This window comes from Podarcis pityusensis (genome assembly GCF_964106645.2).
Source record: "Podarcis pityusensis genome assembly, chromosome: 8".
In the NCBI taxonomy this organism is placed as follows: Eukaryota; Metazoa; Chordata; class Lepidosauria; order Squamata; family Lacertidae; genus Podarcis; species Podarcis pityusensis.
In genome coordinates, this window is record NC_138033.1 from 2,279,917 (window position 1) to 2,307,599 (window position 27,683).

A 27,683-nucleotide genomic window follows, 5' to 3' on the forward strand; every position below is an offset into this window, starting at 1 on the left:
CTTATTCTGAGCCATGCAGTTCGTCCAGCCGTCTACCATCTGGTACACAGGATGAGACCCTCCCTGCCCGCAGACTGTCTCTCCAGAGTGGTGCATGCTCTGGTTATCTCCTGCTTGGACTACTGCAATGCGCTCTATGTGGGGCTACCTTTGAAGGTGACGCGGAAACTACAACTAATCCAGAATGTGGCAGCTAGACTGGGAGCAGCCGCCGAGACCACATAATACCAGTCCTGAGAGATCTGCATTGGTGCTGACCTTGAAAGCCCTAAACGGCCTCGGTCCAGTATACCTGAAGGAGCATCTCCACCCCCATTGTTCTGCTGGACACTGAGGTCCTCCTTCGAGGGCCTTTTGGCGGTTCCCTCCCTGCGAGAAGCCAAGTTACAGGGAACCAGGCAGAGGGCCTTCTCGGTGGTGGCACCCACCCTGTGGAACACCCTCCCATCAGTTGTCAAGGAAATAAAGAACTATCTGACTTTTAGAAGACATCTGAAGGCAGCCCTGTTTAGGGAAGCTTTTAATATGGGCAGGAATATGGGCTGGTGTGGGGGACTCCCTTTTCCTGAATGGGGCAACTGTGCCCCTGAAGGACCAGGTGCTCAGCCTGGGAGTCATTTTGGACTCACAGCTGTCCATGGAGGCACAAGTTAATTCTGTGTCCAGGGCAGCTGTCTCCCAGCTTCATCTGGAACGCAGGATGAGACCCTCCCTGCCCGCAGACTGTCTGGCCAGAGTGGTGCATGCTCTGGTTATCTCTCGCTTGGACTACTGCCATGCGCTCTATATGGGTCTTCCTTTGAAGGTGACCCGGAAACTACAATTAATCCAGAATGTGGCAGCTAGACTGGTGACTGGGAGTGATATATTTTGATGATACAGCGGCATGTAAATATTTTTATGAACAAATAAATATTGTGAATGCACAATGAAACAGATGGCTGGAGGGACCTCTAACTTCTCTTTCTCTCTCCCTGAGCCATACAGGTACCTCCACAAGGTCTAACAGGATTCCAGATTAACTCCCACCAGCAGGTAACACTACTCCTGGACCCCAGTTACCTTCTGAGGGATGGATGCTGGGTGATTCTCCACGATTAACCGCTTCAGATAATGGATCCACAGACGTTTTTCTTCCTGGTTCCTCACCTGCGGTAGCAAAGGCCAGCATTTGGGTGTATTTTCCTTTCCTTTCCTTTCCATTCTTTTCTTTTCTTATCTATATCTATCTATTTATCTATCTATCTATCTATCTATCTAATCTATCTATAGCTATCTATGTATTGGTTTTCACATATTACATTACAATACAAATGTACCAAAGCCAACACCATTTCCTCCCCATACATTTACATTTATATTTCCTCAATCCATCATATTATTTTTTTCTCCCTCTGCCCCCACTCGATTTCCCCCACATTATACAATTTACACTAATCTTTGCATTCTACAGTCTTCTCAAGTCATCTCTATATTCTTATTATCTTTCCTTACTAATTTTCCTTCCATCCAGTACTTCACATTTTAATCTAGGCATATTAGTGTTATCTTTTTCTGAGCAATATTTTGCCATATACTCATCAAAACATTTCCGCTCCTTTTTAAATTTTTTGATTCGACTGATTTCTTATTTATAGCAGTTAACTTTGCCAAAATTAAATATTCATTTAGTTTACAAATCCCTTCTTCCTTTGTGCGTATAGTTTGTGACTTCCACCTAGCGGCAGTCACTATTCTATCAACTGTACTTGCATATAGGAAAATTCTTTTCTTCCCCCGTGGTATCTCTTCATCTATCAATCCAAGAAGATATGTCTCTGGTTTCTTTGTTATTGATATTTTGGGTGCATCTTCCACAGCCGGGTATCTCAGGTGCATAAAAGGAGGCACCTGGTGTGCGGCACTAACACACTTTTGAAATCCGCAAAGCCCTGCGCAATGTTTGGAGGCATTTTTTGTGCTTTCATTTTGCCTTCCAGCTCAGCTCAACTTTGAACCCCCCCTGGAGCTCACCTGTACCACGTGCTGCTGTTTGGGGATGGAGAGGTCGGAGATTTTGAAGCTCATGGGGTCCTTTGTGTTCTCCTGTAGGGCCAGGTTGCAGCACTGTAGAGTCAGAGGCAGGAAAAGAAGAAAAATGGAATGGAAACGGCGACATCTCGTCCAACCGTTTGGCGTGAAGACAGCAGTGACATTTGTAGAGCAGCAACGATGCTCTTGGAAGTGCCCTTGCTGCCTTCAGAACAAATGCTCTTCCAGGACTGAGCTCTGAGATTAAAAATGAATCAACAGGCAGAGACTCTGCCTGAAGCATGGAGGAGTATAAACAGTGCCTGATTTGCGTACAGTGGTGCCCCGCAAGACGAATGCCTCGCAAGACAGAAAACTCGCTAGACGAAAGAGTTTTCCGTTTTGGAGGTGCTTCGCAAAACGAATTTCCTATGGACTTGCTTCGCAAGACGACAATGTCTTGCGAGTTCCTGCTGGTTTTTTTCCCCTTCCCCCCCCCTTTTCCTAAGCCGCTAAGCCGCTTATCAGCTGATCCGATCAGCAGATAAGCCGCTAAAAGCCGCTAATAGCGCTAATCCGCTAATCCTTCAATGGGCTTGCTTCGCAAGACGAAAAAACCGCTAGACGAAGAGAATCACAGAACGGATTATTTTTGTCTTGCGAGGCACCACTGTATAAGCTAAACAAGCGCAGGGCCCCACTCTCTTGGGGGGCCCCCCAAAAAAATTAAAGGGAAAAAACCTGGATGTACATTTCCAAAATATAAGATAAAAACAAATAAAATAAAACCTACCTACAGCAAGAGTGTTTTGTGTTGTGTAGGCTCCTGTGATGTAAGTCATGGGCCTTGCCTGCTTGCCTGCTCCCTAAACTATCACGGGTTTGCTCCTTTCTATATATGGGGTGCCGACATTCTGCATGGACTGGTTGCAGGGCAACATACGCAAATGTCTTGAGATACTGATTAGGTCCATCAATTACCATATAGCATACAGTGGTACCTCTGGTTGCGAACGGGATCCGTTCCGGAGCCCCGTTTGCAACCTGAGCAGAACACAACCCGCGTCTGCGCGGGTCACAATTCGCCGCTTCTGCATATACATGTGACATCATTTTGAGCGTCTGCGCGAGCGGTGAAACCCAGAAGTAACCCTTTCCAGTACTTCTGGGTCACCACAGGACGCAACCTGAAAAGATTTAATCCGAAGCATTTTTAACCTGAGGTATAACTGTATATTCAACACAAAAAACAGGGACATAGGACAACTGGACATAGAAAGGGCCTTCAGTAGCTTAAAGTGGTAAAGGGTAAAGGGACCCCTGACCATTAGGTCCAGGCGTGGCCGACTCTGGGGTTTTGGCACTCATCTCGCTTTATTGGCTGAGGGAGCCGGCATACAGCTTCCGGGTCATGTGGCCAGCAGGACTAAGCCGCTTCTGGCGAACCAGAGCAGCGCACGGAAATGCCGTTTACCTTCCCGCCGGAGCGGTAACTACTTATCTACTTGCACTTTGACGTGCTTTCGAACTGCTAGGTTGGCAGGAGCAGGGACCGAGCAACGGGAGCTCACCCCGTCGCGGGATTCGAACCGCCGACCTTCCGATCGGCAAGCCCAAGAGGCTCTGTAGTTTAACCCTCAGCGCCACCCACGTCCCCCTTCTGTGACTCTACATGCCCCCAAAATCTGGGCCCCTCATTCTTCCTCCCCACACCCTCCCCCAGCCCCTCTTACAAAGATGTGGCTCTTGTAGACGAAGGCTTCTCCACGGCGCTTGGCGATCAGGATCACCTTGCTGAGGAGGAAGAAGACCCTCTCCTTGCGTGCCCGCGGCACCCGGAACTGCCCCTCCAGGACCAGCTCCCCAAAAGCCCCCAACTCTGGGCCTGTCCAGCCAACCAGCTGCCTCTGGATCTCCTAGGAAAAGGGCAGAGGCATGGGGAGGGAGGGAAAACAAGGAGACAGAGCTCAGCTCCCAAAGAGGAAAGAGTTACTAGCCGCAACTTAATAATAATAATAACAATAATTTATTATTTATACCCCACCCATCTGGCTGGGCTTCCCTAGCCACTCTGGGCGGCTTCCAACAGAACACTAAAATACAGTGACCTATTAAACATTAAAAAGCTTCCTGTTAAGTTGTGGGTGAACATGTCAGACGACACAGCGATTCTTCAAACAGCTCTTGTTTATTCACAGGCCAGAACAGAACTGAACTGAAGGGTTCAGCCAGCCTGCTTATATAGAGCTCCACTACAACGCAACAGTAGTCACTTTCTGTAACTATCCAATCACTGAACGTCACTTTCGATCCCTTATTTGCATATGTGGACCTGAGTGAAAACTATCTACAGTATCCCCCTGCTGGCCCAGGGTGAGAACTTCAGTACATAACAATTCCCTAAACAGGGCTGCCTTCAGATGTCTTCTAAAAGTCTGGTAGTTGTTGTTCTCTTTGACATCTGGTGGGAAGGCGTTCCACAGGGCGGGCGCCACTACCGAGAAGGCCCTCTGCCTGGTTCCCTGTAACTTGGCTTCTCGCAGCGAGGGAACGGCCAGAAGGCCCTCAGAGCAGGACCTCTTAAGAGTATGGCCTGTTTAGAAATCGCGGCAGTTTTGAGTTTGCCTACTGGTTGAAGGCAGTACTGCGCGACATTGGACGCCTCTATTTTGCAGGAGGGTTTCAGGTGAATTCTGGGACTTTGGGCTTGCAAAATTAAAACGCTTTGGTGCCCTAGCACACATTCAAAAAGCAATGCCTTACGGTCTGCAAATAATAACACCCTGAAGATTCTGGGCCCCAGGAAGATTCGACTGGCCTCGACCAGAGCCAGGGCCTTTTCAGTCATGGCCCCGGGCTGGGGGAACGCTCTGTCACAAGAGACCAGGGCCCTGCGGGATTTGACATCCTTCCACAGGGCCTGCAAGACGGAGCTGTTCCACCAGGCCTTTGGTCGGGGTTCAGTCTGATTCTTTTATTTCTGTATAAGAACAAGCATTAAAGAGGCCAGTGTGGTGTAGTGGTTAAGAGCGGTAGTCTCATAATCTGGTGAACCGGGTTCGATTTTCCTCTCCTCCACATGCAGCTGCTGGGTGACCTTGGGCCAGTCACACTTCTCTGAAGTCTCTCAGCCCCACTCACCTCACAGAGTGTTTGTTGTGGGGGAAGAAGGGAAAGGAGATTGTGAGCCGCTTTGAGACTCCTGAAGGAGAGTGATAAAGCGGGATATCAAATCCAAACTCTTCTTCTCTTCTTCTTCTAGCCTGCACACAGGTCCTTATAATATCAGTGGAAACAGTTGGTCCTGGCAAGTATTAACTGCTTTCAATTTTAACCTGAGGATTATCATTTGTTCAGTTTCAACTTTATTTTTAATTTATCTGAATTAATTTTGGGGCACATTTTAATCGATTGATTGCTTATTTTTATGCATATTGTATTATTTATATGATGTTAGCTGCTCTGAGCCCGGCTCTGGCCAGGGAGGGCGGCATACAAATAAAATTATTATTATTATTATTATTATTATTATTATTATTATTATTATTATTATCATCATTATTATTATTATTGAAAAGGAATAGGGAAATGTGTTGCAAAGTAGGGTGTGGGTGTGTGTGTGTCAATGAATGCTCAATGTCAAGATGCGTCAAGAGCTCATAAGCAAATCAGGATGATTGCTCATTGTCTGCGCAAATGAATCAGACCAAATGATCAATTAAGGGAGGGACAAAGTCTAATCGTGGTGCAAAAGTTCCTGCAAACAAATACTGAATCGGTAAATAGTCTGGGGGGTTTCATAAGCTCCAAGGGGAAGGGGACTGGTCTGATTTGATGATAATAATAATAATAATAATAATAATAATAATAATAATTAATTTTATTATTTATACCCAACTGGCTGGGTTTCCCCAGCCACTCTGGGTGGCTTACAGCATACACTGGTACCTCCAGTTATGAACGGGATCCGTTCCAGAGGCCCGGCTGATCCCGAAAACTTTAACTGGAGGCGCCCTTCTGTGCACCGCACATGGCGAAACCCGGAAGCATACACTGCCGGGTTTGCCACGTTCGCAACCCGAAGTTTACGTGTCCAGAGGGATACGTAAGCAGAGGTACGACTGTATATCAAAACATAATAAAACATCAAACATTAAAAACTTTCCTATAATGCGATGTGTCATATGCATTTTCAGCAATGTATAATGGATTATTTCCTCCAACATGTTCAGGTTGCTGTAACGGAGGCAAGTACCTGCTGAAGGATCTTCTCTGCCATAGCACCCAGAGAAGCAAACATCTGGCCAGTCCCCTCTTGAGGACCTTTAGTTCTCAAATAATTCTGGTGTGCCCTCGGCACGATCAGCTCTTGAGTTTCCCGCTTTTTAATACCTGCAGCCGGGTGGCGTGTTCCTGCTTGCGCTTCATGTCGTTGATGTACCAAGCCACGGCCGTCATGGTGATGCTCGCCTCTTCCACGGCGTCGTAGCCGGGACTGCTCTTGTCATAATGCTTTGCCAGTTCCTGGGAAGGGAAGGCAAAGTCTGCGTTGCTTGATGGAGATGGTCAGGAGTGAGCCGGCAATAATAATAATTTATAATAATAATTTATTATTTACACCCCGCCCATCTGGCTGGGTTTCCCCAGCCACTCTGGGCGGCTTCCAACAAAATATTAAAATACAATAGTCTGCCAAACATTAAAAGCTTCCCCAAACAGGGCTGCCTTTAGATGTCTTCTAAAAGTTTGGTAGTTATTTTTCTCTTTGGGAGGGCGTTCCACAGGGTGGGTGCCACTACTGAGAAGGCCCTCTGCCTGGTTCCCTGTAACTTGGCTTCTCACAGCGAGGGAACCGCCAGAAGGCCCTTGGCACTGGACCTCAGTGTCCGGGCTGAACGATGGGGGTATACAGGTATTCAGGTATACAGGACCCGAGGCCGTTTAGGGCTTTCAAGGTCAGCACCAACACTTTGAATTGTGCTCGGAAACGCACTGGGAGCCAGTGTAGGTCTTTCAAGACCGGTGTTATGTGGTCTCGGCGGCCGCTCCCAGTCCCCAGTCTAGCTGCCGCATTCATTACGACCGTCCAGAAGGATGTTATGGTCGATGGTGTCAAAAGCCACTGAGAGATCCAGCAGAACTAGGAAGCAGCTCTTACCTTTGTCCCTAGCCTGCCGGAGATCATCAACCAGCGCGACCAAGGCAGTTTCAGTCCCATGATGAGGCCTGAATCCCGACTGGAAGGGATCCAAATGGTCCGCTTCTTCCAATAAATTGCACAAACCTCATTTCTTAGAAGAAACAAGGTCTGCACCCGAGTGCCGGGCCTAATGACTCTTCTCCGTACGTCTTGCGGAGACTGAAGGTCCCCACCTCACCACAGACGGCTGTGTCCCTTCCTCTGCAGGGAGTTTCCCAAGCAATCTGAGACTACGCCGACGCTCCTCCTTTTGTTCTTCTCACTTCACACCTCTCCTGGTCCTGGGAGACCAGGGCGGAGGGGAGCTTTTTGCAGCAGGCTCCTTCACTGGCCTGACTCATTTCTGCCACTTTGAACAACCACAAGCAACACGTGGCTAATAACGATCTAGCAAAAAAATTATAGCATTATATTGTTTCACACTTCATAAGCAGAAAGTATGTAACCCTTGCATAAAGTCACAAATGATAAGAGTCAAATCAATGTTCCATGAACAAAATTAGAAAGCGTGTCAGCATCAAAGAAAACTGAAATGAAGGCAAATTGTCTTTCAACAGTCAAAATGCTGTGAAAGTCTGGCGATAGGTGCTCCAAACGTAAATCGTTTTTCCAGATAACGAACTGTTTCAATGGCAATTCTTCGCCAGCAAATAAGTTGTCCCTATAGGTACTTCAAATAGAAATAGATCAGCAATCCCTTAACAGTGTAAAAAGCTGATCAACAACAAAAAAGTTGTGAAGCAATAGGATGTTACACATTTTTTGTTAGATCATGATTAACCGCACGTTGCTTGTGGTTGTTCAAAGTGCCGGAAATGAGTCAGGCCAATGAAGGAGCCTGCTGCGAAAAGCTCCCCTCCGTCCTGGTCTCCCAGGATCAGGAGAGGTGTGAAGTGGGAAGAACAAAAGGAGGAGCACCGGCGTAGTCTCAGAGTTTTCTGTTTTTGCAACGCAGGGGATTTCATTTCGGCCACTTGGCTTTTCTCTTTTCCTGCTTCCAGTTCTGCTCCTCTCTGACACAGACTCTCCCTGCTCACTAAGTCCTGTTGCCCCTTCAGCATCCGGCACCTTCTCTCTCCAGCCTTCTCCCTCTGACCACTCCGCGTTGTCCCTGGGCTCTGAGCCTTCTTCCCTTGCAGAGTACAACCGGTCCACGACAGAGGGGCTTCCTCGCTAGGCAAAAGGCTCTGGAACTAGCCACAACGGCTGTGATCGGCCTCCATGGTCGGAGACCGCAGTGCGCCTAAACACCAGCTGCTGGAAGCCCCAGGAGGGGCCAGCGTTGCTCTTGTATTCGAATCCTGCTTGCAGGTTTCTCGGCAGGCATTTTGTTGGACACTGCGACAAGACTGCCCTTTGCACAGCAGACCCCGCCAACTGATGCCGAGCAAAATGTTGGACCTCCAGCCCACAACCCCCGAGAAGAAGCCAAATAAGGTTTCTCCTGGCAGATCGGGACAGAGATATTAAAGGTTAAGGGGACTCTTGACCATTAGGTCCAGTCGTGGCCAACTCTGGGGTTGGGGTGCTCATCTCGCTTTACTGGCCGAGGGAGCCAGCGTACAGCTTCCGGGTCATGTGGCCAGCAGGACTAAGCCACTTCTGGCGAACCAGAGCAGCGCACGGAAACGCCGTTTACGTTCCCTCCAGAGCGGTACCTATTTATCTACTTGCACTTTGACGTGCTTTCGAACTGCTAGGTGGGCAGGAGCAGGGACCGAGCAACGGGAGCTCACCCCGTTGCGGGGATTCGAACCGCTGACCTTCTGATTGGCAAGTCCTAGGCTCTGTGGTTTAACCTACACCCGCGTCCCGACAAAGATATTACTGCTTCCTTTTTAGCCACAATTTTACTCGAAAGGGTTCCCAATGAACTATCCTTTCGGGAAAAAGACAGGGTGTAGAAGAATATCCAAATGCACACGACCATAGTGTGAGCTTATAACCCTTGACAGCTTCGTCCTTGTCTTTTTAATTATTCCAGTTTTATACTGCGATGCCAATGAAGGATTGACACTGTGACAACCAGGTGCTGGACTAAACAGACCATTAGCCCAATATAGCAGGTTTCTTCTTATTGTCTTATGCAAAGCTGCGATCACAGCACAAGATTCCAGGAGCTTCGATTCCCAGAGTTGATCCCTCTTCGCAGGAAACTCTGGGAAACGTAGCCCTGCCTGGGAGGGGAACGGGGGGGCGGGGAATCTCTTAACAGCGCCCAGCATCCTCAACAAACTGCAACTCCCAGAATTCTTTGGGGTGCAGCCATGGCACCCTAGTGCTTTAAATGTCTGGTGGGAACGTGGCTCTAAAGAGCCACTTCCAAACCTCCGCAGCCTTCCTCCTCCTCCTCCTCGCATTTCCCCAGTCTGCCCAGACCCTCGATAAGCCCGCCAGGGCCCAATCCTGACCTGTAGCAGCAAATGGTATTTCAGGATCCGTTGGACGGGCTTCAAGAGATATGTCTCCAGGGGCAGCGAATGCGACAGCGTGGCTTGCCTCTCGCGGAAGAACTTGGCCAGGGAGTCGTTCTCCATGCATTCCCGCAACACCGAGACTGAGCTATGGGAGGGCGAGAGATTGTTTTTTTTTAATAATAATAATAATAATAACAAACAACTCTGAGGGGGTGGGAAGGAAGGGAAGAAGTTGGCGGAAAGGGAAGAGGGCGTCAAAGGAAGGCTGTTTCCTTGGGCCGATCTAGGATTTTGATGAGCGGAAGTCATCTTGACTTTCAACAGCTTTCGCCGAAGTTTCTAGTCCTCAGCAGGGAAGAAAAAACTGCTCCTGGACATTTCAAAGGCGCAGAGCTGCAGCCCGTTGTGGCGTGCATTGAGCGTGAGCAGGTTGGAAGGTGATATTTGTGAGAATAGGAGAAATTCACGTGTCCCTGCCTATAGAGCTTATAATAATAATAATATAATAATAATAATAATAATAATAATTTTTTATTTATACCCTGCCCTTCCCAGTTCAAAAACCGGGCTCAGGGCAGCTAACAACAAATTGAAAACAATTATAAAAGCAGCATAAAATACAGTCGAAAAACATGAATAACAATAAAATTCAGAAATCAGTTTGGGGAAATAAGCATTAGATAATCCCCAGGGCTAGCTGGCTGAATGGGTCCTACTTGGGCCAGCGAGGAGGCCAGGGGAGAATTAGCTGTGGGGTCTCAGAGTGAGTAATCTTCATAAAAGGGGAGAGGGAGGGAAATAAAAGATCAGAATGAATTCAAATTAGAGGCCAGGCGGAATAGCTCTGTCTTACAGGCCCGACGGAAGGAGGTTAAATCCTGAAGGGCCCTAGTCTCATGCAACAGAGCATTCCACCAGGTCGGAGCCATCACTGAAAAGGCCCTGGCCCTGGTGGAGGATAATCTGACTTCCTTAGGGCCCAGGACCTCCAAACTGTGGTTATTCATGGACCTTAAGGTCCTCTGCGGGGCAGACCAGGAGAGGCGGTCCCGTAGATATGGTCTATACTAATGAAAAAAAGCTGGTCAATAAGGAATGGAAACTGGCGGGAGAATATAAGATGAATGAGAAGCAAAAAATTCAGCATAGCGAGAGTGATCTGGGCAAGATTTTCCTCGAAGTCGGGGCTGAGAATAATAGGTTCGGGGGCCACCAGGGGATTTTAGCAGAAATGAGCTACGAGGCCCAGACATGTGCCAAGAAAGAGAGGCTTACTTACTTGGGGTAGTTCATGCAGTACAAGGTGTAGATATCAAACTCTTCACTCTGCAAGAGTTAATTGAACCACGTTAGTGTGCACTGAGGTGCGTAAGGCTTGTTAGTTTTCAACAGCCAGTAGGAGGCGCTATAACCTTACTTAACACTGGGCTTTAGGGACTCTCTGCCTCTTTCCAATGCACTCTGCAACCTTTTCCTGAACAAAATCTTAGCTTCGGGAGAAGGCTGAGGGCAGGGGAGAGAGTTCTCTTCCGATTGCTTCAACAAGCCAGCTCCTATGCTCTTGAATTACTGTATTTTTCGCTCCACAGGACGCACTTTTAGCCTCTTAAAAACTAAGGAGAAAAGTCTGTGCGTCCTATGGAGCGAATGCAGGGGGGAGGCAGGCGGGAAAAGCCCCCAAGAGCCGCACTCAAGCTTCGCGCGGCTCTTGCGGGCTTTTCCCCAGGAGGGAGAAGGGACTGACGCGGCCAGTCAGTCCCTTCTCCCTCCTCGTAGAAAAGCCCGCAGGAGCCGCTCGCTCCTTAAAGGGTGCGCGGCTCCTGTGGGCTTTTGCGGGAGGTGGGGGAATTGCCATAGCCGCGCGCAGCCTCTCCAGCCGGGGGAGGCTGCGCAAGGCTAAAGAACCCAAGACAGGGAGCAGGATCCATCCCGCTGGCTGTCTTGGCTTCTGCCATAGCCGCGCAACCTCTCCAGCCGGAAGCTAAACCTCTCCAGCGCGGCTAAAGAAGCGTGGCTAAAGAAGCCAAGGCAGCGAGCGGGATGGATCATGCTTGCTGTCTTGGCTTCTTTGCTCTTTGGGGCTGGGGGGAGGGGGAAATAATATTTTTTTCTTGATTTCCCCCTCTAAAAACTAGGTGCGTCTCGTGGTCCAGTGCGTCCTATAGAGCGAAAAATACGGTAAAGGGAGAAGGCCAAACCAAACAGCGATTTATAACGGTGTGAGACCACAGAGGATATGAGATGCAATTTTCTGACTGTCCTGGACTGGAATGCTCAGCTCTCGGCTGGAAAACACTACTCTTTATTTACTTTAAAAAGTTCCCCCACCACCTCCCCACTACAAAGCCCAGAAAATAGTTTACAAATCCAATTGCGACACTGTCAAATGCCAGCCGAAGTCAAAACCAGCTGGACCATCAATACTAATAATTTTAAAAAATCAAGAGGAAGAACAGTGCAATCAATATATTTCTATATATAAAGAAGCAGAGAAAGCAGATTGATCTCAATAAAGTTACTTCATGGCTAGTAACCATTTATAGTCTTGACCGCCGTGAATTTGTTGACTCCCCAGAAAGGTTTTTTTTACTTGACAGCCCTCACTTTGACTCCCCCCTTCTCCTCCATTTTGTCTAATCCCTGTTGGATTTAACATTACCTTCAGACTCTCGCTATTTCGTGAGAGGAGCTGAATCGCATGCTAGAAATTTAGGTCCATGCAAATAATAATAATAATAATTATAATAATAATAATAATAATAATAATAATAATTTATTTATACCCAGCCCATCTGGTTGGGCTTCCCCAGCCACTCTGGGCGGCTTCCAAAAAAATATTAAAATACTGTAATACATCAAACATTAAAAGCTTCCCTAAACAGGGCTGCCTTCAGATGTCTTCTAAAAGTTTGGTAGTTATTTTTCTCTTTGACATCTGATGGGAGGGCATTCCACAGGGTGGACGCCACCACTGAGAAGGCCCTCTGCCTGGTTTCCTGTAACTTGGCTTCTCGCAGGTGAGGGAACCGCCAGAAGGCCCTCGGCACTGGACCTCAGTGTCCAGGCAGAACGATGGGGGTGGAGACGCTCCTTCATGTCTACTGGGCCTTTGAGGCCATCTAGGACAGAATGATGGGGGTATACAGGTATTCAGGTATACAGGACCGAGGCCGTTTAGGGCTTTCAAGGTCAGCACCAACACTTTGAATTGTGCTCGGAAACGTACTGGGAGCCAGTGTAGGTCTTTCAAGACCGGTGTTACGTGGTCTCAGCAGCTGCTCCCAGTCACCAGTCTAGCTGCCGCATTCTGGATTAGTTGTAGTTTCCGGGTCACCTTCAAAGGTAGCCCCACATAGAGTGCATTGCAAGAGTCCAAGCGAGAGATAACCAGAGCATGCACCACTCTGGCGAGACAGTCCGCAGTGGATTAAAGTGCTCGCAGGCATTAAATCCACTTCAAAAACAACAGCAGAATTTTTGCTGTTAGGAAAGTGACAGGGAATTGAACTAAAGGGTATAGAATAATGATCGGCTGATGGGAAGACGTACAGCTGCTTGGGGAAAAAATGAGAACAAAGGCTCAGTAAAGAGTAGGCATTGTCCCTCTGCGTAAGCTCCGTGCAAGCAAATCAGGATCCGTGCTCAATAAAGCAATCATATGGAGCAGTCTTAAGTTAGCAGCCCTCGCCAGATGTTGGTCCTTCAGTTATCCTGGCTCTGGAGCATTTAATAATATTAATTAATAATTAGAATTTTATCATTTATACACTGCCCATCTGGCCAGGTTGCATTTAAGAGTCTTATGGGTTAAAACCAGCACTAGTTTGCAGGAACTAACTGGATCTTGAAATACTGGGGAACCATTACTCTCCATAAAGGTAAAGGGTAAAGGGACCCCTGACCGTTAGGTCCAGTCGTGGCTGACTCTGGGGTTGTGGCGCTCATCTTGCTTTATTGGCCGAGGGAGCCGGCGTACAGCTTCCAGGTCACGTGGCCAGCATGACTAAGCCGCTTCTGGCGAACCAGAGCAGCGCACGGAAACACCATTTACCTTCCCGCTGGAGCGGTACCTATTGATCTACTTTCACTCTGACGTGCTTTCGAACTGCTAGGTTGGCAGGAGCAGGGACCGAGCAACGGGAGCTCACCCCGTCATGGGGATTCGAACCGCTGACCTTCTGATCGGCAAGTCCTAGGCTCTGTGGTTTAACCCACAGCGCCACTCGCATCCCAATTACTCTCCATAGTTAGTCCCAATTAATAACCTGGCTAGGATTTACAACCTCTATTATTTACAATAATAATTTATTTTTTATACCCCGCCCATCTGGGTGAGCTTTCCCAGCCACTCTGGGCGGCTCCCAATCAAATTTTAAAAACAGTACAGCATTAAATATTAAAAACTTCCCTAAACAGGGCTGCTTTCAGATGTCTTTTAAAGATAGGATAGCTGCTTATTTCCTTGACATCTGATGGGAGGGTGTTCCACAGGGCGGGTGCCACTACCCAGAAGGCCCTGTCTGGTTCCCTGTAACCTCACGTCTCGCAATGAGGGAGCGTTGCAAGGGGGGTTGATCCAGATGACCTTTGGGTGTCCTTCCTAGCGCCACAATTCTACGATTCTACGACATTCTGTGGGTTTTTATATAAATGTTTTTTATTGGTTTTACGTATAATCACATTACGTAACATCGTACCCTCTTATTTTATCTCTTTGGCTCGACTGAGCCTAATGGCTTCCATGCCTCCCGTCTGACGGTTTACAAAATTAAACTTTACATCTTCACATTTCGCTTCGTTTCCTATCCTTGTTATACCATTACCTAAAATATTCTATTACTCAACAGGTAGCAATTTCATCTTACAGATCTTCAAAGAGCCGTGCTAATGATGTTAAATTGCTTACAGTTGCCTTTCAAATATAATATATGTTTGTTCCAGTCCTTTTGGAACGCTTGGTCTCGCTATGGCATTCTGGGCCGGTTGAAGCTTCTGGACGCTTTTGCGAACACAGCTAAGCGCAGCCGGGACGCCGTTAAGAGGTCAGCTCGTTCCAAAGGAATCGCAGAGTGAAGAAGCTGTGAGCAGAAAGCAGCGATACCCTTACCCTTTGAACAAAGCACTCTGCGACAGCCTCAGCGCTGGTGTTACGCTCCATGTCTTCCAGTAGTTCACTGCTCAAAGACAGAGAAAACATAAATAAGCATAAATAAGGCTTCTCACAACGCTTTCTGCCCTGCCCGTCGAACAATACTGGGCTGTGGCAATACAGTGGCACCTTGGCTCTCAAACTCTCTTTTTTTCTTTTCAAATTTTTTTACTCATTTTATAACACAAATAAAGAACACAAACAGAAAAGCAAACAATACAGACGAATTCTTGTCATATCCTTATTTTTCTAAACATTGTTAAGTGGGATTCCCCAAGTCCCACCTATCTGATTTTCATTTTACTTCATCTTTAGCAGTTTACATATATCATAGTTTCTACCCATCTTTTTTTTATCACACTTAAAATAACTTCTCATTTTATCACTTACAAATAATAACGGGAGCTCACCCCATCGCAGCGATTCGAACCGCCGACCTTCTGATCGACAAGCCCTAGGCTCTGTGGTTTAACCCACAGCACCACCCGCGTCCCACAATACCAGTATATATGATGATAATTATATTAATCTTCTTATATTTTATAGTGTGGTGGTTTGTTTGATTTTTCTGTTATTTGTTTGTTTGATTGTATGTTTGTTTACTTGTATATACGTCTGTTTTTCATAAATGTATTTATTTTAAATTAGTAAAGATGTATATATATATGAAGGGACGTGGGTGGCGCTGTGGGTTAAACCACAGAGCCTAGGGCTTGCCGATCAGAAGGTCGGGGGTCCGAATCCCCGCAACGGGGTGAGCTCCCGTTGCTCGGTCCCTGCTCCTGCCAACCTAGCAGTTCGAAAGCACGTCAAAGTGCAAGTAGATAAAGAGGTACCGCTCCAGCGGGAAGGTAAACGACATTTCCGTGCGCTGCTCTGGTTCTCCAGAAGTGGCTTAGTGACCCGGAAGCTGTACGTCGGCTCCCTCAGCCAATAAGTGAGATGAGCGCCGCAACCCCAGAGTCGGCCACGACTGGACCTAATGGTCAGGGGTCCCTTTTCCTTTACATATATATATATATATATATATATATATATATGAGCCACAAAAATGCAAAATAAATAGCAAAAATAAAACTGACCTCAGCTTAACACTCAAATCGGAAGCGTGGCACTCAAATTGGAGCATGTTTGGCTTCCAGAACAAGTTCGCAAACCAGAACACTTACTTCCGGGTTTGCAGTGTTGTTTCAGAACCAAGGTGTTTGAGAGCCAAGGGACCACTGTACTGGACTACCTTGCAGGGCTGTCCTTTTAGACCACCGCTGCCCTCCCCTGGGCAAGGCATTTTGTCCGCATACAGGCGGGGGCTTCGTGAACGTGAAATTATCGATCCTTTTTTTCACGGCGGCGGCAAGGTCACAGCATGATCGCCCTTGGCACAACCGGCTGGGGTGGGGTGAAGACGCTCCTTCCTCTAAAGGGTTAACTGGGGCCGCGTGATGCGAGCTTCCAATTTTCCCCACATCTTCCATCCGTACCCCCCACTGGGCTCCGCTTAAGCTCTTAAACAGAGCCAGATGGGAAAGCAGGTTGGTTGACGGAGAGGTTGGCAGGCGACCAGCTTTTGGGGGAAGCCATAAAAGCAGCAGGAGATGGAGCGAGAGAAGGGGAAAGAGGAAAGGAAATGGTGTGAGAAAGGGGGGAAAGGGGGAAAACTCGGCTGCCGGCCAGCAGCCCCTGTTAGGGAACAATGTTTCCATGTCTTCAACTTCCATCGTCGGCTGGGGTTTACAGAGACCTTCCTTTCCTGATGGGGAATATGTTTTTTTTTTCCAATATGGGGGAATCAGGGCATTGCAAATATCCTCCGGGAACAGAAGGAAGGCGACGCGTCCATTTTTAGGCACAGGAAAACTGAGTCAAGGCTGGCTGCAAATTCAAGGTGGCAAGCCGACAATCTCCTAGGGAGAGCAGAAACTGCTCACAGGGGACCAAGGGGGAAGTTTCTGCAAGCTGGAAGAGCTTGTTCCTTTTATTCCCTCAGAGGGGTATGTAGGCAGACAAGCCAGTATAATAATAATAATAATAGTAGTAGTAGTAGTATAACGCCCTTCGTCCCAAGATCACAGGGCGGTTCGCAACATAGAATCATCAAATGAGAACATAAAATACGTAATAAAAACAAGATGAAGAACAGGAACAAAACCAATAACCCCTCAACCACAAACATGTTTAAAAGGACATCAAATGTTAATCAGCCAAAGGACTGGTGAAAGGGAAACATAAAAGCAGTTATGGGTTTGCAGCACTGACAGACGCTTCTGGACTAAACTGAGAAGTCTCAGATTCTAGCTTTTCCATCTTCCCCCACCTGGAAGGATAAAGCCTCTATATGTGTGGGAGCTGGTAGCACTTACTTGGTCCTGAAAGAAACACACTTTGTGCATGCGCAGAGGCGCTCTTTACTTGCTCCAGTTCCAAGTGTTGGCGCATGCGACAGGTTCTGGGACTGATCCAAATCCAATGGGTGGAGGTGGCCCAGTTGCAACGGAAACACGCTTTGTGCATGCCCAGAGGCACACTTCACACGTCCCAGATCCTTTGCGCTCACAACAGGTTGTGGAGCTGGCCTAAATTAAACCCTCTCTAAGAGCAAACAATGAGTAAACTGGGGCAGTTGGAGACAGACCAGAGAAGGCGCACCACTAATTCACTGGGGATGAAAATCACAGTCAGAAGCTCAGTATTTAACTTCCCTGCCGCTCCTAAAGGCTGGGATTTGGCAGATCCATGGAGTGGAAGAACTTTGGGACGCTTCCTTTGAAAAGGGAAGATCGAGCTCCTGTATCCTTCCTTCCAGGACAACGCTTCTCAATAAACTCACACGCTCCCGTCTTTTTCTGACCTCCATCTTCCCCATCCCCTCCAAAACACACATTCGCCCCTCCTTCCAAACCGCTCTCTGGCACCCACAAGCCCGGCTCAAATTACCTTCTCAGCAAATTCCAAGGCTAAAAGCATTTCCGCCTTGAGAAACCCTCCCGTCCTTCTGGACCATGTTAATTGCTGCAAACACACACACAGAGACGCAGATCCTGGCTTGCTTAGATTTGGGGAAAGGGAACTGCGTGGCTAAATGTCCACTAGAGAGATGCTACCGGTTTATAACGCTGGCATGAGTTCATCGCTGTCACCTTATTGCCTTGTGTTCTATGAGGTGCTAATAATAATAATAATAATGTATTATTTCTAACCCCCACCCCCCCAAATCTGGCTGGGTTTCCCAGCCACTCTGGGCGGCTCCCAACAGAACATTAAAATCACAATAAAACATCATGTTTAGGGATGCTTTTAACGTTTGATGAATTACTGTATTTTAATATTTTGTTGAAAGCCACCCAGAGTGGCTGGGGAAGCCTAGCCAGATGGGCGGGGTATAAATATATTATTATTATTATTATTATTATTATTATTATTATTATTATTATATCATCATCATCAAACAATAAAAACTTCCCTAAACAGGGCTGCCTTCAGATGTCTTCTAAAAGCTGTATAGTTCTTTATCTCCTTGACATCTGATAGGAGGGTGTTCCACAGGGCGGGCGCCACCACTGAGAAGGCCCTGGGCCTGATTCCCTGTAACCTCGCTTCTCGCAGGAAGGGAACCGCCAGAAGGCCCTAGGAAGTGGACCCCGGTGTCCGGGCAGAATGATGGGGGTGGAGACGCTCCTTCAGATATACTGGACCGAGGCCGTTTAGGGCTTTAGAGGTCAGACCCAACACCTTGAATTGTGCTCGGAAAAGTACTGGGGGCCAATGTAGGACTTTCAGGACCAGTGTTATGTGGTCTCTGCGGCCGCTCCCAGTCACCAGTCTGGCTGCCGCATTCTGGATTAGTTGTAGTTTCCGGGTCACCTTCAAAGGTAGCCCCACGTAGCGCACATTACAATAGTCCAAGAGAGATAACCAGAGCATGCACCGCTCTGGCGAGACAGTCTGCGGGCAGAGAGGGTCTCATCCTGCGTACCAGATGGAGCTGGGTGACAGCTGCCCTGGACACAGAATGGACCTGCGCCTCCATGGACAGCTGGGCGTCCAAAATGACTCTCAGATAGCGCATGTTTACTACTGGGCCCTTTCAAATCTGGAACAGGTTAGCAGGCTCATCACACACAAGTCAGATCCTGAAATGAGTGAGCTAAGGGTGCACAATTCCAGTTCTGAGCAGAACCAAGTTACACTAAAATGTTGGTGAGAGGAAAATAAGGAGCGATGAGGTGTTTGGAAAGTCCAGACTACGACCTGGGAGAGACCAGGACTCATTTCCCAACTCAGTCGTGAAAACTCACTGGGTGACCTTGCGCCAGTCATTGTCTCTCAGCCTGTCCTACATCACAGGGCTGTTGTGGGGGGGGGGGGTTACATAACAATAAATACAGATTCCTCTTTCAGGATCACACGCAAGATCATATTCCTAGACTCTACAGGTCACGCAGATTACTTAGGTCTGCAACGTTTGCTCAGTTAATTGGTAAGATTAGTCACATGTAAACGACGGGGAGAAACCTGTGTGACATAAATGCCATTATAAATCCACCCGCTGGTTACTGGTACCACCCAGGAAGCCCAATTCGTTTTATCGCTCATAGCCAAAGGCCTTCACAATGAACAACAGAGGGCAAAAAGCAAGGCATTCCTCTAAAATCACACAACATACCGTACTTTTCGTTCTATAAGACGCACCAGACCACAAGACGCACCTAGTTTTTGGAGGAGGAAAACAAGAAAAAAAATATTCTGAATCTCAGAAGCCAGAACAGCAAGAGGGATCGCTGCGCAGCGAAAGCAGCGATCCCTCTTGCTGTTCTGGATTCTGGGATAGCTGCGCAGCCTGCATTTGCTCCATAAGACACACACACATTTCCCCTTACTTTTTAGGAGGGAAAAAGTGAGTCTTACAGAGCAAAAAAATACGGTAAGTCTATAAACCTACAAACCTAGACAGTGTCTTAAAAAGCAGAGACATCAACTTGCCAACAAAGGTCCGTATAGTTCAAGAGGCCTGGCGTGCTCTGGTCCAGGGGGTCACGAAGAGGCGGACACGACTAAACGACTAAACAACAACAACAAGTCTATAAAAGTCTACAGCATAAAAGTTTAATATTGCAATGCATCAGCAGAACTGAGGTGAAGCCCCTTAGCTGCCAGAGCAAATCTGGCTACCAGATGTCCAATTTGTAGCTCTTTATTGGCCAAGAGTTTGAGAACCAAGGAACCACTTTATCTGGACTACCTTGCAGGGCTATCACTTACTGGGGGAATCGATCTGAGAACCAATAAAGAACAGGAAATACAGTGGTACCTCGGGTTAAGTACTTAATTCTTTCCGGAGGTCCGTTCTTAACCTGAAACTGTTCTTAACCTGAAGCACCACTTTAGGTAATGGGGCCTCCTGCTGCTGCCGCGCCGCCAGAGCACGATTTCTGTTCTCATCCTGAAGCAAAGTTCTTAATCCGAGGTACTATTTCTGGGTTAGCGGAGTTTGTAACCTGAAGCGTATGTAACCCGAGGTACCACTGTAATAATAAAAAATTCTCTGGGCACTGTCTATAAAGGGCAGATCAACAAACAAGGCATAATGTCTTCAACCTGATTATATAAATAAATTCATTTCCATACTCCATAAATGCATATGAGCTATTGCAAGAGCTATTTCCCCTCTAAACATGCCGAGGGCATCCGTTGAAACCTAAGTTCAACAATGGTCCCCACATAATTGTATACATCGCAAGGTCTGTGGTAGTAAGAATGGGTCACAGGAACATAGGAAGATGTTGATCTTCAAGTTGTGGGGCAGGTGGTGGTGGGGCAATTCCCTGCCATTTGGAAAGCTTATTCTGCTGACGCCGAACCCTCCCTCCCTTCTCCAGGTGTCAGGAAGCCCTGCTGACTCACCTGTTGAACTCATAGATGTCTTCAATGTTGCAAAACAAGGCGCTGACTTGCTCTGGTTTGAGCGGCAGCTGTCCACAGTCGATGATGCAGCCCAGGTAGTCCTGAGGGAAGGGAGGATGGAGAAAAGAAGGAATCAGTGGCAAGGATACCTCGTGACTATCGCAAACACACCACCAGGGCAGCATGGCTTAGCCTTTGCTAAGCAGGTGCTTGGAACTACAACTCCCAAACGCCATCTCCAACTCCTCGAAAGGGAGCTTTTAATGTTTAACAGACCACTGTATTTTAATATTTTGTTGGAAGCTGCCCAGAGTGGCTGGGGAAACACAGCCAGATGGGCAGGGTATAAATAATAAATTATTATTATTATTATTATTATTATTATTATTATTATTCCATCAACGGTGTCTCTGGAAAATCTTACACATCACTTGGGAAGACAGGCAAACTAATGCCAGTGTAGTGGAAGAAGCAAAGATCACCTGTGTTGAAGCAATGATTCTTCAACATCAACTTCGTTGGACTGGTCATGTTGTGTGGATGCCTGATGATCATCTTCCAAAGCAACTACTCTATTCCAAACTTAAAAATGGAAAGCGTAATGCTGGTGGTCAACAAAAGAGGTTTAAAGACCGGCTCAAGGCAAATCTTTAAAAATGTAGTATAAGCACCAACAATTGGGAAACACTGGCCTGCGAGCGCTCCAGTTGGAGAACAGCCTTTGCCAAAGGTGTCCTGGGCTTTGAAGACACTTGAACTCAGGACGCAAGGGAGAAATGTGCCAAGAGGAAGGCACGCTTGGCAAATCCACACCGTGATCTACTCCTGCCCGGAAACCAATGTCCCCACTGTGAAAGGACGTGTGGATCCAAAATCGGCCTCCACAGTCACTTACGGACTCACTGTTAAAACTGTGTTTATGGAAGACAATCTTACCCGGCTACGAGGGATAGAAGAAGAAGAAGAAGAAGAAGAAGAAGAAGAAGAAGAAGAAGAAGAAGAAGAAGAAGAAATAATAATAATAATGTGACCTCAGCACAAAGAATCTGTCCTTTCCCATAAGGGACCCTCATGTCGTCCCATCTCTGCAGGGACGGAAACAGCCAATGTTTAGACGCTGCAGCCGCTCTCTGTTTGTCCCCAACTGCCAAGAGGCCTGGGAGAGGATGCTGGAAGAAGCATCTCTTGGACCAGCCGCCCAGAAGAGAAAGGTGATGATGATGATGATAGTACAGTGTCACCTCTGGTTGCGAATGGAATCCGTTCTGGAGGCCCGTCTGCAACACGAAAAGGGCGCACCCCACAGCGGCGTGTTTGTGCACGTGCGGGTTGCAATTCGGGGCTTCTGTGCATGCGCATGACGTCATTTTGTGCTTCTGCGCATGCGCGAGTGGCGAAACCTGGAAGTAACCCTTTCTGGTCCCGAGCTGTTCAGCTGTTCAGGCGGCTTTCTGAGGAAGTGAGCAACACCCTAGGAGAGGTCCCAGGAGCATCGACGGCCCTCTCTTCCTCTGTGGATTTGCCCAATCCTCTTTTACAGCTATCCAAGTTGGAGGTCGCCATGGCCTCTTGTGGCAGTGAGTTCCATAGTTCAACTACAGTGGTACCTTGGTTCTCAAACACCTTGGTTCTCAAAAGCTTTGGTCCTCAAACTTCTGTAAACCAGGAAGTAAGTGTTCCGGTTTTTAAACGTTTTTCGGAAGCTGAACATCTGATGCGGCTGTCGGCTGCACCAATCAGAAGCTGCGCCTTGGTTTTCCAACACTTCGAACAGACTTCTGGAACGGATTAAGTTTGGTGCTTTTGTTTTTGCTATTTATTTTGTGTTTTTGTTTTTGAGGCTTTTGGGGTTAATTCGTTTTTGTGACTGTGTAGAACCTAGTTCAGCTACAGATTGATTGATTGTGTGACTGTGGAAATGGATAAAAGCCCCCCATCCAAGCAATTTTTATCGCCTCTACAATACTGTCTTATTTATTTTATAGTACAGTACATTGTATTATTGCTTTCATTTTATGGATCAATGGTCTTGTTAGATAGTAAAATTCATGTTCAATTGCTGTTTTAGGGGTTGTTTTTAAAAGTCTGGAACAGATTAATCCCTTTTGCATTATTTTCTACGGGCCTCGGTTTTTGAAAACTTTGGTTTTGGAACGGACTTCCAGAACGGATTAAGTTTGAGAACCAAGGCACCACTGTATGTGTTTTGTGAAAAAGGACTTCCTTTCATCAGTCCCAAATCTTCCAGCCTTCACCTTCATCAGACACCCACCAGTTCTAGCGCTATGAGAGAGTAGGAGAAAATTTTCCTCTGCTCACTTTCTCCATGCTGCGCATCGTTTTTAGAAATATTACTCGTTCCACCAGTTACTCGCTTTTCCTCTAAACTAAGAGGTCCCTGAGAAAAGCAATGACAAACCTAGACAGCATCTTAAAAAGCAGAGACATCACCTTGCCAACAAAGGTCCGTATAGTTAAAGCTATGGTTTTCCCAGTAGTGATGTACGGAAGTGAGAGCTGGACCATAAAGAAGGCTGATCACCAAAGAATGGATGCTTTTGAATTCTGGTGCTGGAGGAGACTCTTGAGAGTCCCATGGACTGCAAGAAGATCCAACCTCTCCATTCTGAAGGAAATCAGCCCTGAGTGCTCCCTGGAAGGACAGATCCTGAAGCTGAGGCTCCAAGACTTTGGCCACCTCAGGAGAAGAGAAGACTCCCTGGAAAAGACCCTGATGTTGGGAAAGACGGAGGACGACAGAGGACGAGATGGTGGGACAGTGTTCTCGAAGCTACCAGCATGAGTCAGACCAAACTGCGGGAGACAGTGGAAGACAGGAGGTCCTGGCGTGCTCTGGTCCAGGGGGTCACGAAGAGGTGGACACCACTAAACGACTAAGCAACAACAACAACAAGAGGTCCCTAACGCGGCAACCGTTCCTCGTAAGAGGAGTAGCTCCGTGTCGCTTGCAAACGGGCCAAAGAGCCATTGGGAATTCAGGGAGACGATGCGCGGACAATGAGAGAGGGGCGATCGGGCGAGTCTTAATTTAGAGGCACGCAAGAAACCGTCTCCGCAGCCAGACAGACCCCAGTCGGCTTTCCTCTCCTCTTTCAGTGGTCCCAGGAGAGGCCAGAGAATTCCAGAAATTCCAGCAGTAAAGCGAAGCAGAGGCTAGAGGAAGAGGCTCGACAGGCGATGGCAAATGGGCTCGCCTCCAGCAGTTGCTTCCACCCTGGCGGGGCTGCGGAGTCAACGCCTGATGGCAATTCCAGGGCTCAAAGAAGACCTTCTGGAGGAAGACAAGGACCCGTCTAGTTCAGCATCCTCTTATCCCAGATGAATTTGCCCCATGAATTTGCCCAATCCTCCTTTAAAGCCACCTATTTTGTTATAATAATAATAATTTATTATTTATACCCTGCCCACCTGGCTAGGTTTCCCCAGCCACTCTGGGCGGTTCCCAATCAAGTGTTAAAAACAATACAGCATTAAATATTATTGTTGTCTGTCAGGGAACTGCCATCAGTGCCGGAGGGAGAGAGCAAGATCCAGAGGGATTCCAGAGAGCGTCCCGGGATTGGGAGAGGCAGCCCATCTTCTGGGGAAGAGAATCAGCGTAGCACCAGTGGAGAAGGGGGGCAGATGGGGGAAGCGGCGAGGCGGTCCCATGACTCCTTGCCGGGGACCAGCGGGGAGAGTAAGGGTCCTCCACTGCCTACGCCCTCCTTGCGCAGAAGGCTTTCGCGCAGAGAGAGTAGGAGGAGACTAGGCGTCAAAGAGCTTCTTTGCTGGAAGAAGTTTAAGAAACGCCCACTGACGGATTCTGCCAGCGATTGAGACAGCCACAGGTGAGTGGCTGTCCGGACAGAAAAGGTTCACTCAGGCAACCCAGCCAGGTGTTTGCACCGGCTTACGCACGAGCAACCCCTAGAACCACTACATTGTCGTTTAGTCGTGTCCGCCTCTTCGTGACCCCCTGGACCAGAGTATGTCTTAATTCGTTCCGGAGGTCCGTTCTTAACCTGAAACAGTTCTTAACCTGAAGCACCACTTTAGCTAATGGGGCCTCCTGCTGCTGCCGTGCCGCCGCAGCACGATTTCTGTTCTCATCCTGAAGCAAAGTTCTTAACCTGAGGTACTATTTCTGGGTTAGCGGAGTCTGTAACCTGAAGCGTCTGTAACCCGAGGTATCACTATATTATACAGTGGACGTTCACAACCCGCAGCGTTCGCAACCTGTGTCTGCGCATGCACAAAGCGCGATTTAGCACTTCTGCGCATGCACGACCGCCAAAACACGGAAGTAACCTGTTCCTGTACTTCCGGGTTTTGGCAGTCCGCAACCCGAAAAAATGCAACCTAAAGTGAACACAACATGAGGTATGACTGTATATTATATTATTATATTATATTATATCATAATTTTTCCAGCATTCAGCGTTGCTCAGGGAAGGGCAGTTGCGCTCAGTGGGCAGAGCAACAACTTAAAGCCAATCTCTATGCAGCAGCGAAGTATAGGGCACACAGCCCTGTCTTGGGTCTACAGCGTTTCAAAACGCTGGCCTGATTTTGCTGGGGGGGCATGTCTGTCCAAACAAGAATCCTTTTTGTGCACAGGAAACTCTCACAGGCTGAAGACGAGGGGAGCACCTTTCCCTGTGACGCACGGGCAGGAAGGAAAATTTAAATATGTGTTTCCTGACCGCAGTGGGCCGCAGTGTGGCTCAGGCCTTGGCGAGAGAATTTAAGAGCATCCCTGTGAACACGAGGACATGAGAAAAGCCCGCAGGATCAGGCCAGTGGCCCGTCCAGTCCAGCATACTATTCTCAGCGTGGCCAACCAGATGTGTCTCTGGGGAAACCTGCAAACAGGACCCAATGCCAACAGACCTCTGCCTCTGACCGTGGAGACAGACCACAGCCGTCATGAGGAGTAGCGATTGATAGCCTTAACTTCCTCCAGAATTTGTCCTCCAGTCCTGTTTTAAAACTATCTAGGTTGGTAGCTGTCCTTACTTCCTGAGGCAGGGAGTTCCAAAGTTTAACCATGTGCTGCACGAAGAAGTACAGTGGTACCTCGGGTTAAGTACTTAATTCGTTCCGGAGGTCCGTTCTTAACCTGAAACTGTTCTTAACCTGAAGCACCACTTTAGCTAATGGGGCCTCATGCTGCCGCCATGCAATTTCTGTTCTCATCCTGAAGCAAAGTTCTTAACCCGAGGTACTATTTCTGAGTTAGCGGAGTCTGTAACCTGAAGCGTATGTAACCTGAAGCGTATGTAACCCGAGGTACCACTGTATTTTATTTTGCCTGCCAATAATAATAATAATAGTACTAATAATTTATTATTTATACCCCCCCCCCATCTGGCTGGGTTTACCCAGCCACTCTGGGCGACTTCCAACAAAATATTAAAAATACATTAAAACAACAGTCACTAAAAACTTCCCTATACAGGGCTGTCTTCAGATGTCTTCTAGAAGTCCGATAGTTGTTTATTTCCTTGACATCTGATGGGAGGGCATTCCACAGGGCGGGTGCCACTACCGAGAAGGCCCTCTGCCTGGTTCCCTGTAACTTTGCTTCTCACAGTGAGGGAACCGCCAGAAGGCCCTTGGAGCTGGACCTCAGTGTCCAGCAGAACAATGGGGGTGGAGACGCTCCTTCAGGTATACTGGACCGAGGCCGTTTAGGGTTTTAAAGGTCAGCACCAACACTTTGAATTGTGCCCGGAAACATCCTGGGAGCCAATGGAGGTCTTTCAAGATTGGTGTTATGTGGTCTCGGTGGCCGCTCCCAGTCTCCAGTCTAGCTGCTGCATTCTGGATTAGTTGTAGTTTCTGGGTCACCTTCAAAGGTAGCCCCACGTAGAGCGCATTGCAGTAGTCCGTCAATCTTCTAACATTCAACTTTGTTGGATGTCCACAATTTCTAGCATTTTATGGGAGAAAACCCCTCCCCTCTCTTGCTTGCCTCCCCCCCCAACTAAAAAGTCCCAAATGCTGCAACCATTCCTCACAGGGCAGTCATTCCGGTGTGATCAGACTACAGTGGTACCTCGGATTAAGAACTTAATTCGTTCCGGAGGTCCATTCTTAACCTGAAACTGTTCTTAACCTGAAGCACCACTTTAGCTAATGGGGCCTCCCGCTGCTGCCGCGCGATTTCTGTTCTCATCCTGAAGCAAAGTTCTGTAACCCGAGGTACCACTGTACAGCCAAATGCCTCCGAGAAGCCCACCTCACGAGGCACCGAAACAACAGCTCTCTCTTGCTTTTTTCAGGAACAGGTAAGGAGAAGAACACGGTGGTTCAAAAACTGGAAAATCGGATCAGGAAACACCTGGCTGTTCGCTCTCTCACACATTACAGCGAAGAACCGCCCCGTTAATTTATGTCATTGAGGTCGGCCGAGAAGCAAACATTGAATTTTAAACGCCGCCGTGGAGGTGTGCCAGGAACGCGCATGTTAACTCCTGCTCTTCTGAAAAGCAGAATGCAGACAGGCCAGGGAAAGGGAGGAACGAACGGCTTCCTTAAGACGGTGGATCTCAAAAGAAATCACCTGCCTGGGTTTCCCCAGATTACTGAATATGTGGAAGGGCAACATGAAACCTTCTCGCTACAAAGAGCTTTCGGCGTGGGTGTTAGATGCAGCCAGGATTTCAACAGCCCAGCAACGAGAAACCGGAAAAAGTCTGCACTGGGCTGTGTGGTGTAAGAGCTTACGGTCTTTGGCGACTGCGGGGGAAATTACGCATAAACTACATGTTTCCGGGGAGGATCCAGATGCTTCTTATGTCATCTGGTGGAATTATATTTCCTCTGCTTTGGATTTAAGATGCGCCAAATCCATGATACACACCAGGAAAAAGGGAGGCTTGGCTTGACATTGGCGCGTCACTGTGTCTTTCTCTTACGATTTATAATAATAATATTATTTTATTATTTATACCCTGCCCTTCTGGCTGGGTTTCCCCAGCCACTCTGGGTGGCTTGCAAC

General features: G+C 47.7%; 1 protein-coding gene across 1 annotated transcript in view; it reads right to left on the bottom strand.

The window, feature by feature from the left end:
- The window catches only part of PLEKHG2 (pleckstrin homology and RhoGEF domain containing G2), a 68,867-nt gene that overhangs the window by 19,352 nt on the left and 21,832 nt on the right, over positions 1-27,683 (bottom strand). Inside the window, exons 4-12 of the mRNA XM_081016704.1 lie at positions 20,678-20,778; positions 14,735-14,801; positions 10,907-10,953; positions 9,622-9,772; positions 6,403-6,534; positions 3,744-3,926; positions 2,014-2,106; positions 1,046-1,149; positions 773-797 (exon numbers count right to left, since the gene is read on the bottom strand). Coding sequence (XP_080872830.1) covers positions 773-797; positions 1,046-1,149; positions 2,014-2,106; positions 3,744-3,926; positions 6,403-6,534; positions 9,622-9,772; positions 10,907-10,953; positions 14,735-14,801; positions 20,678-20,778 — 903 coding nt within the window. The remainder of the gene's footprint in view (positions 1-772; positions 798-1,045; positions 1,150-2,013; positions 2,107-3,743; positions 3,927-6,402; positions 6,535-9,621; positions 9,773-10,906; positions 10,954-14,734; positions 14,802-20,677; positions 20,779-27,683) is intronic.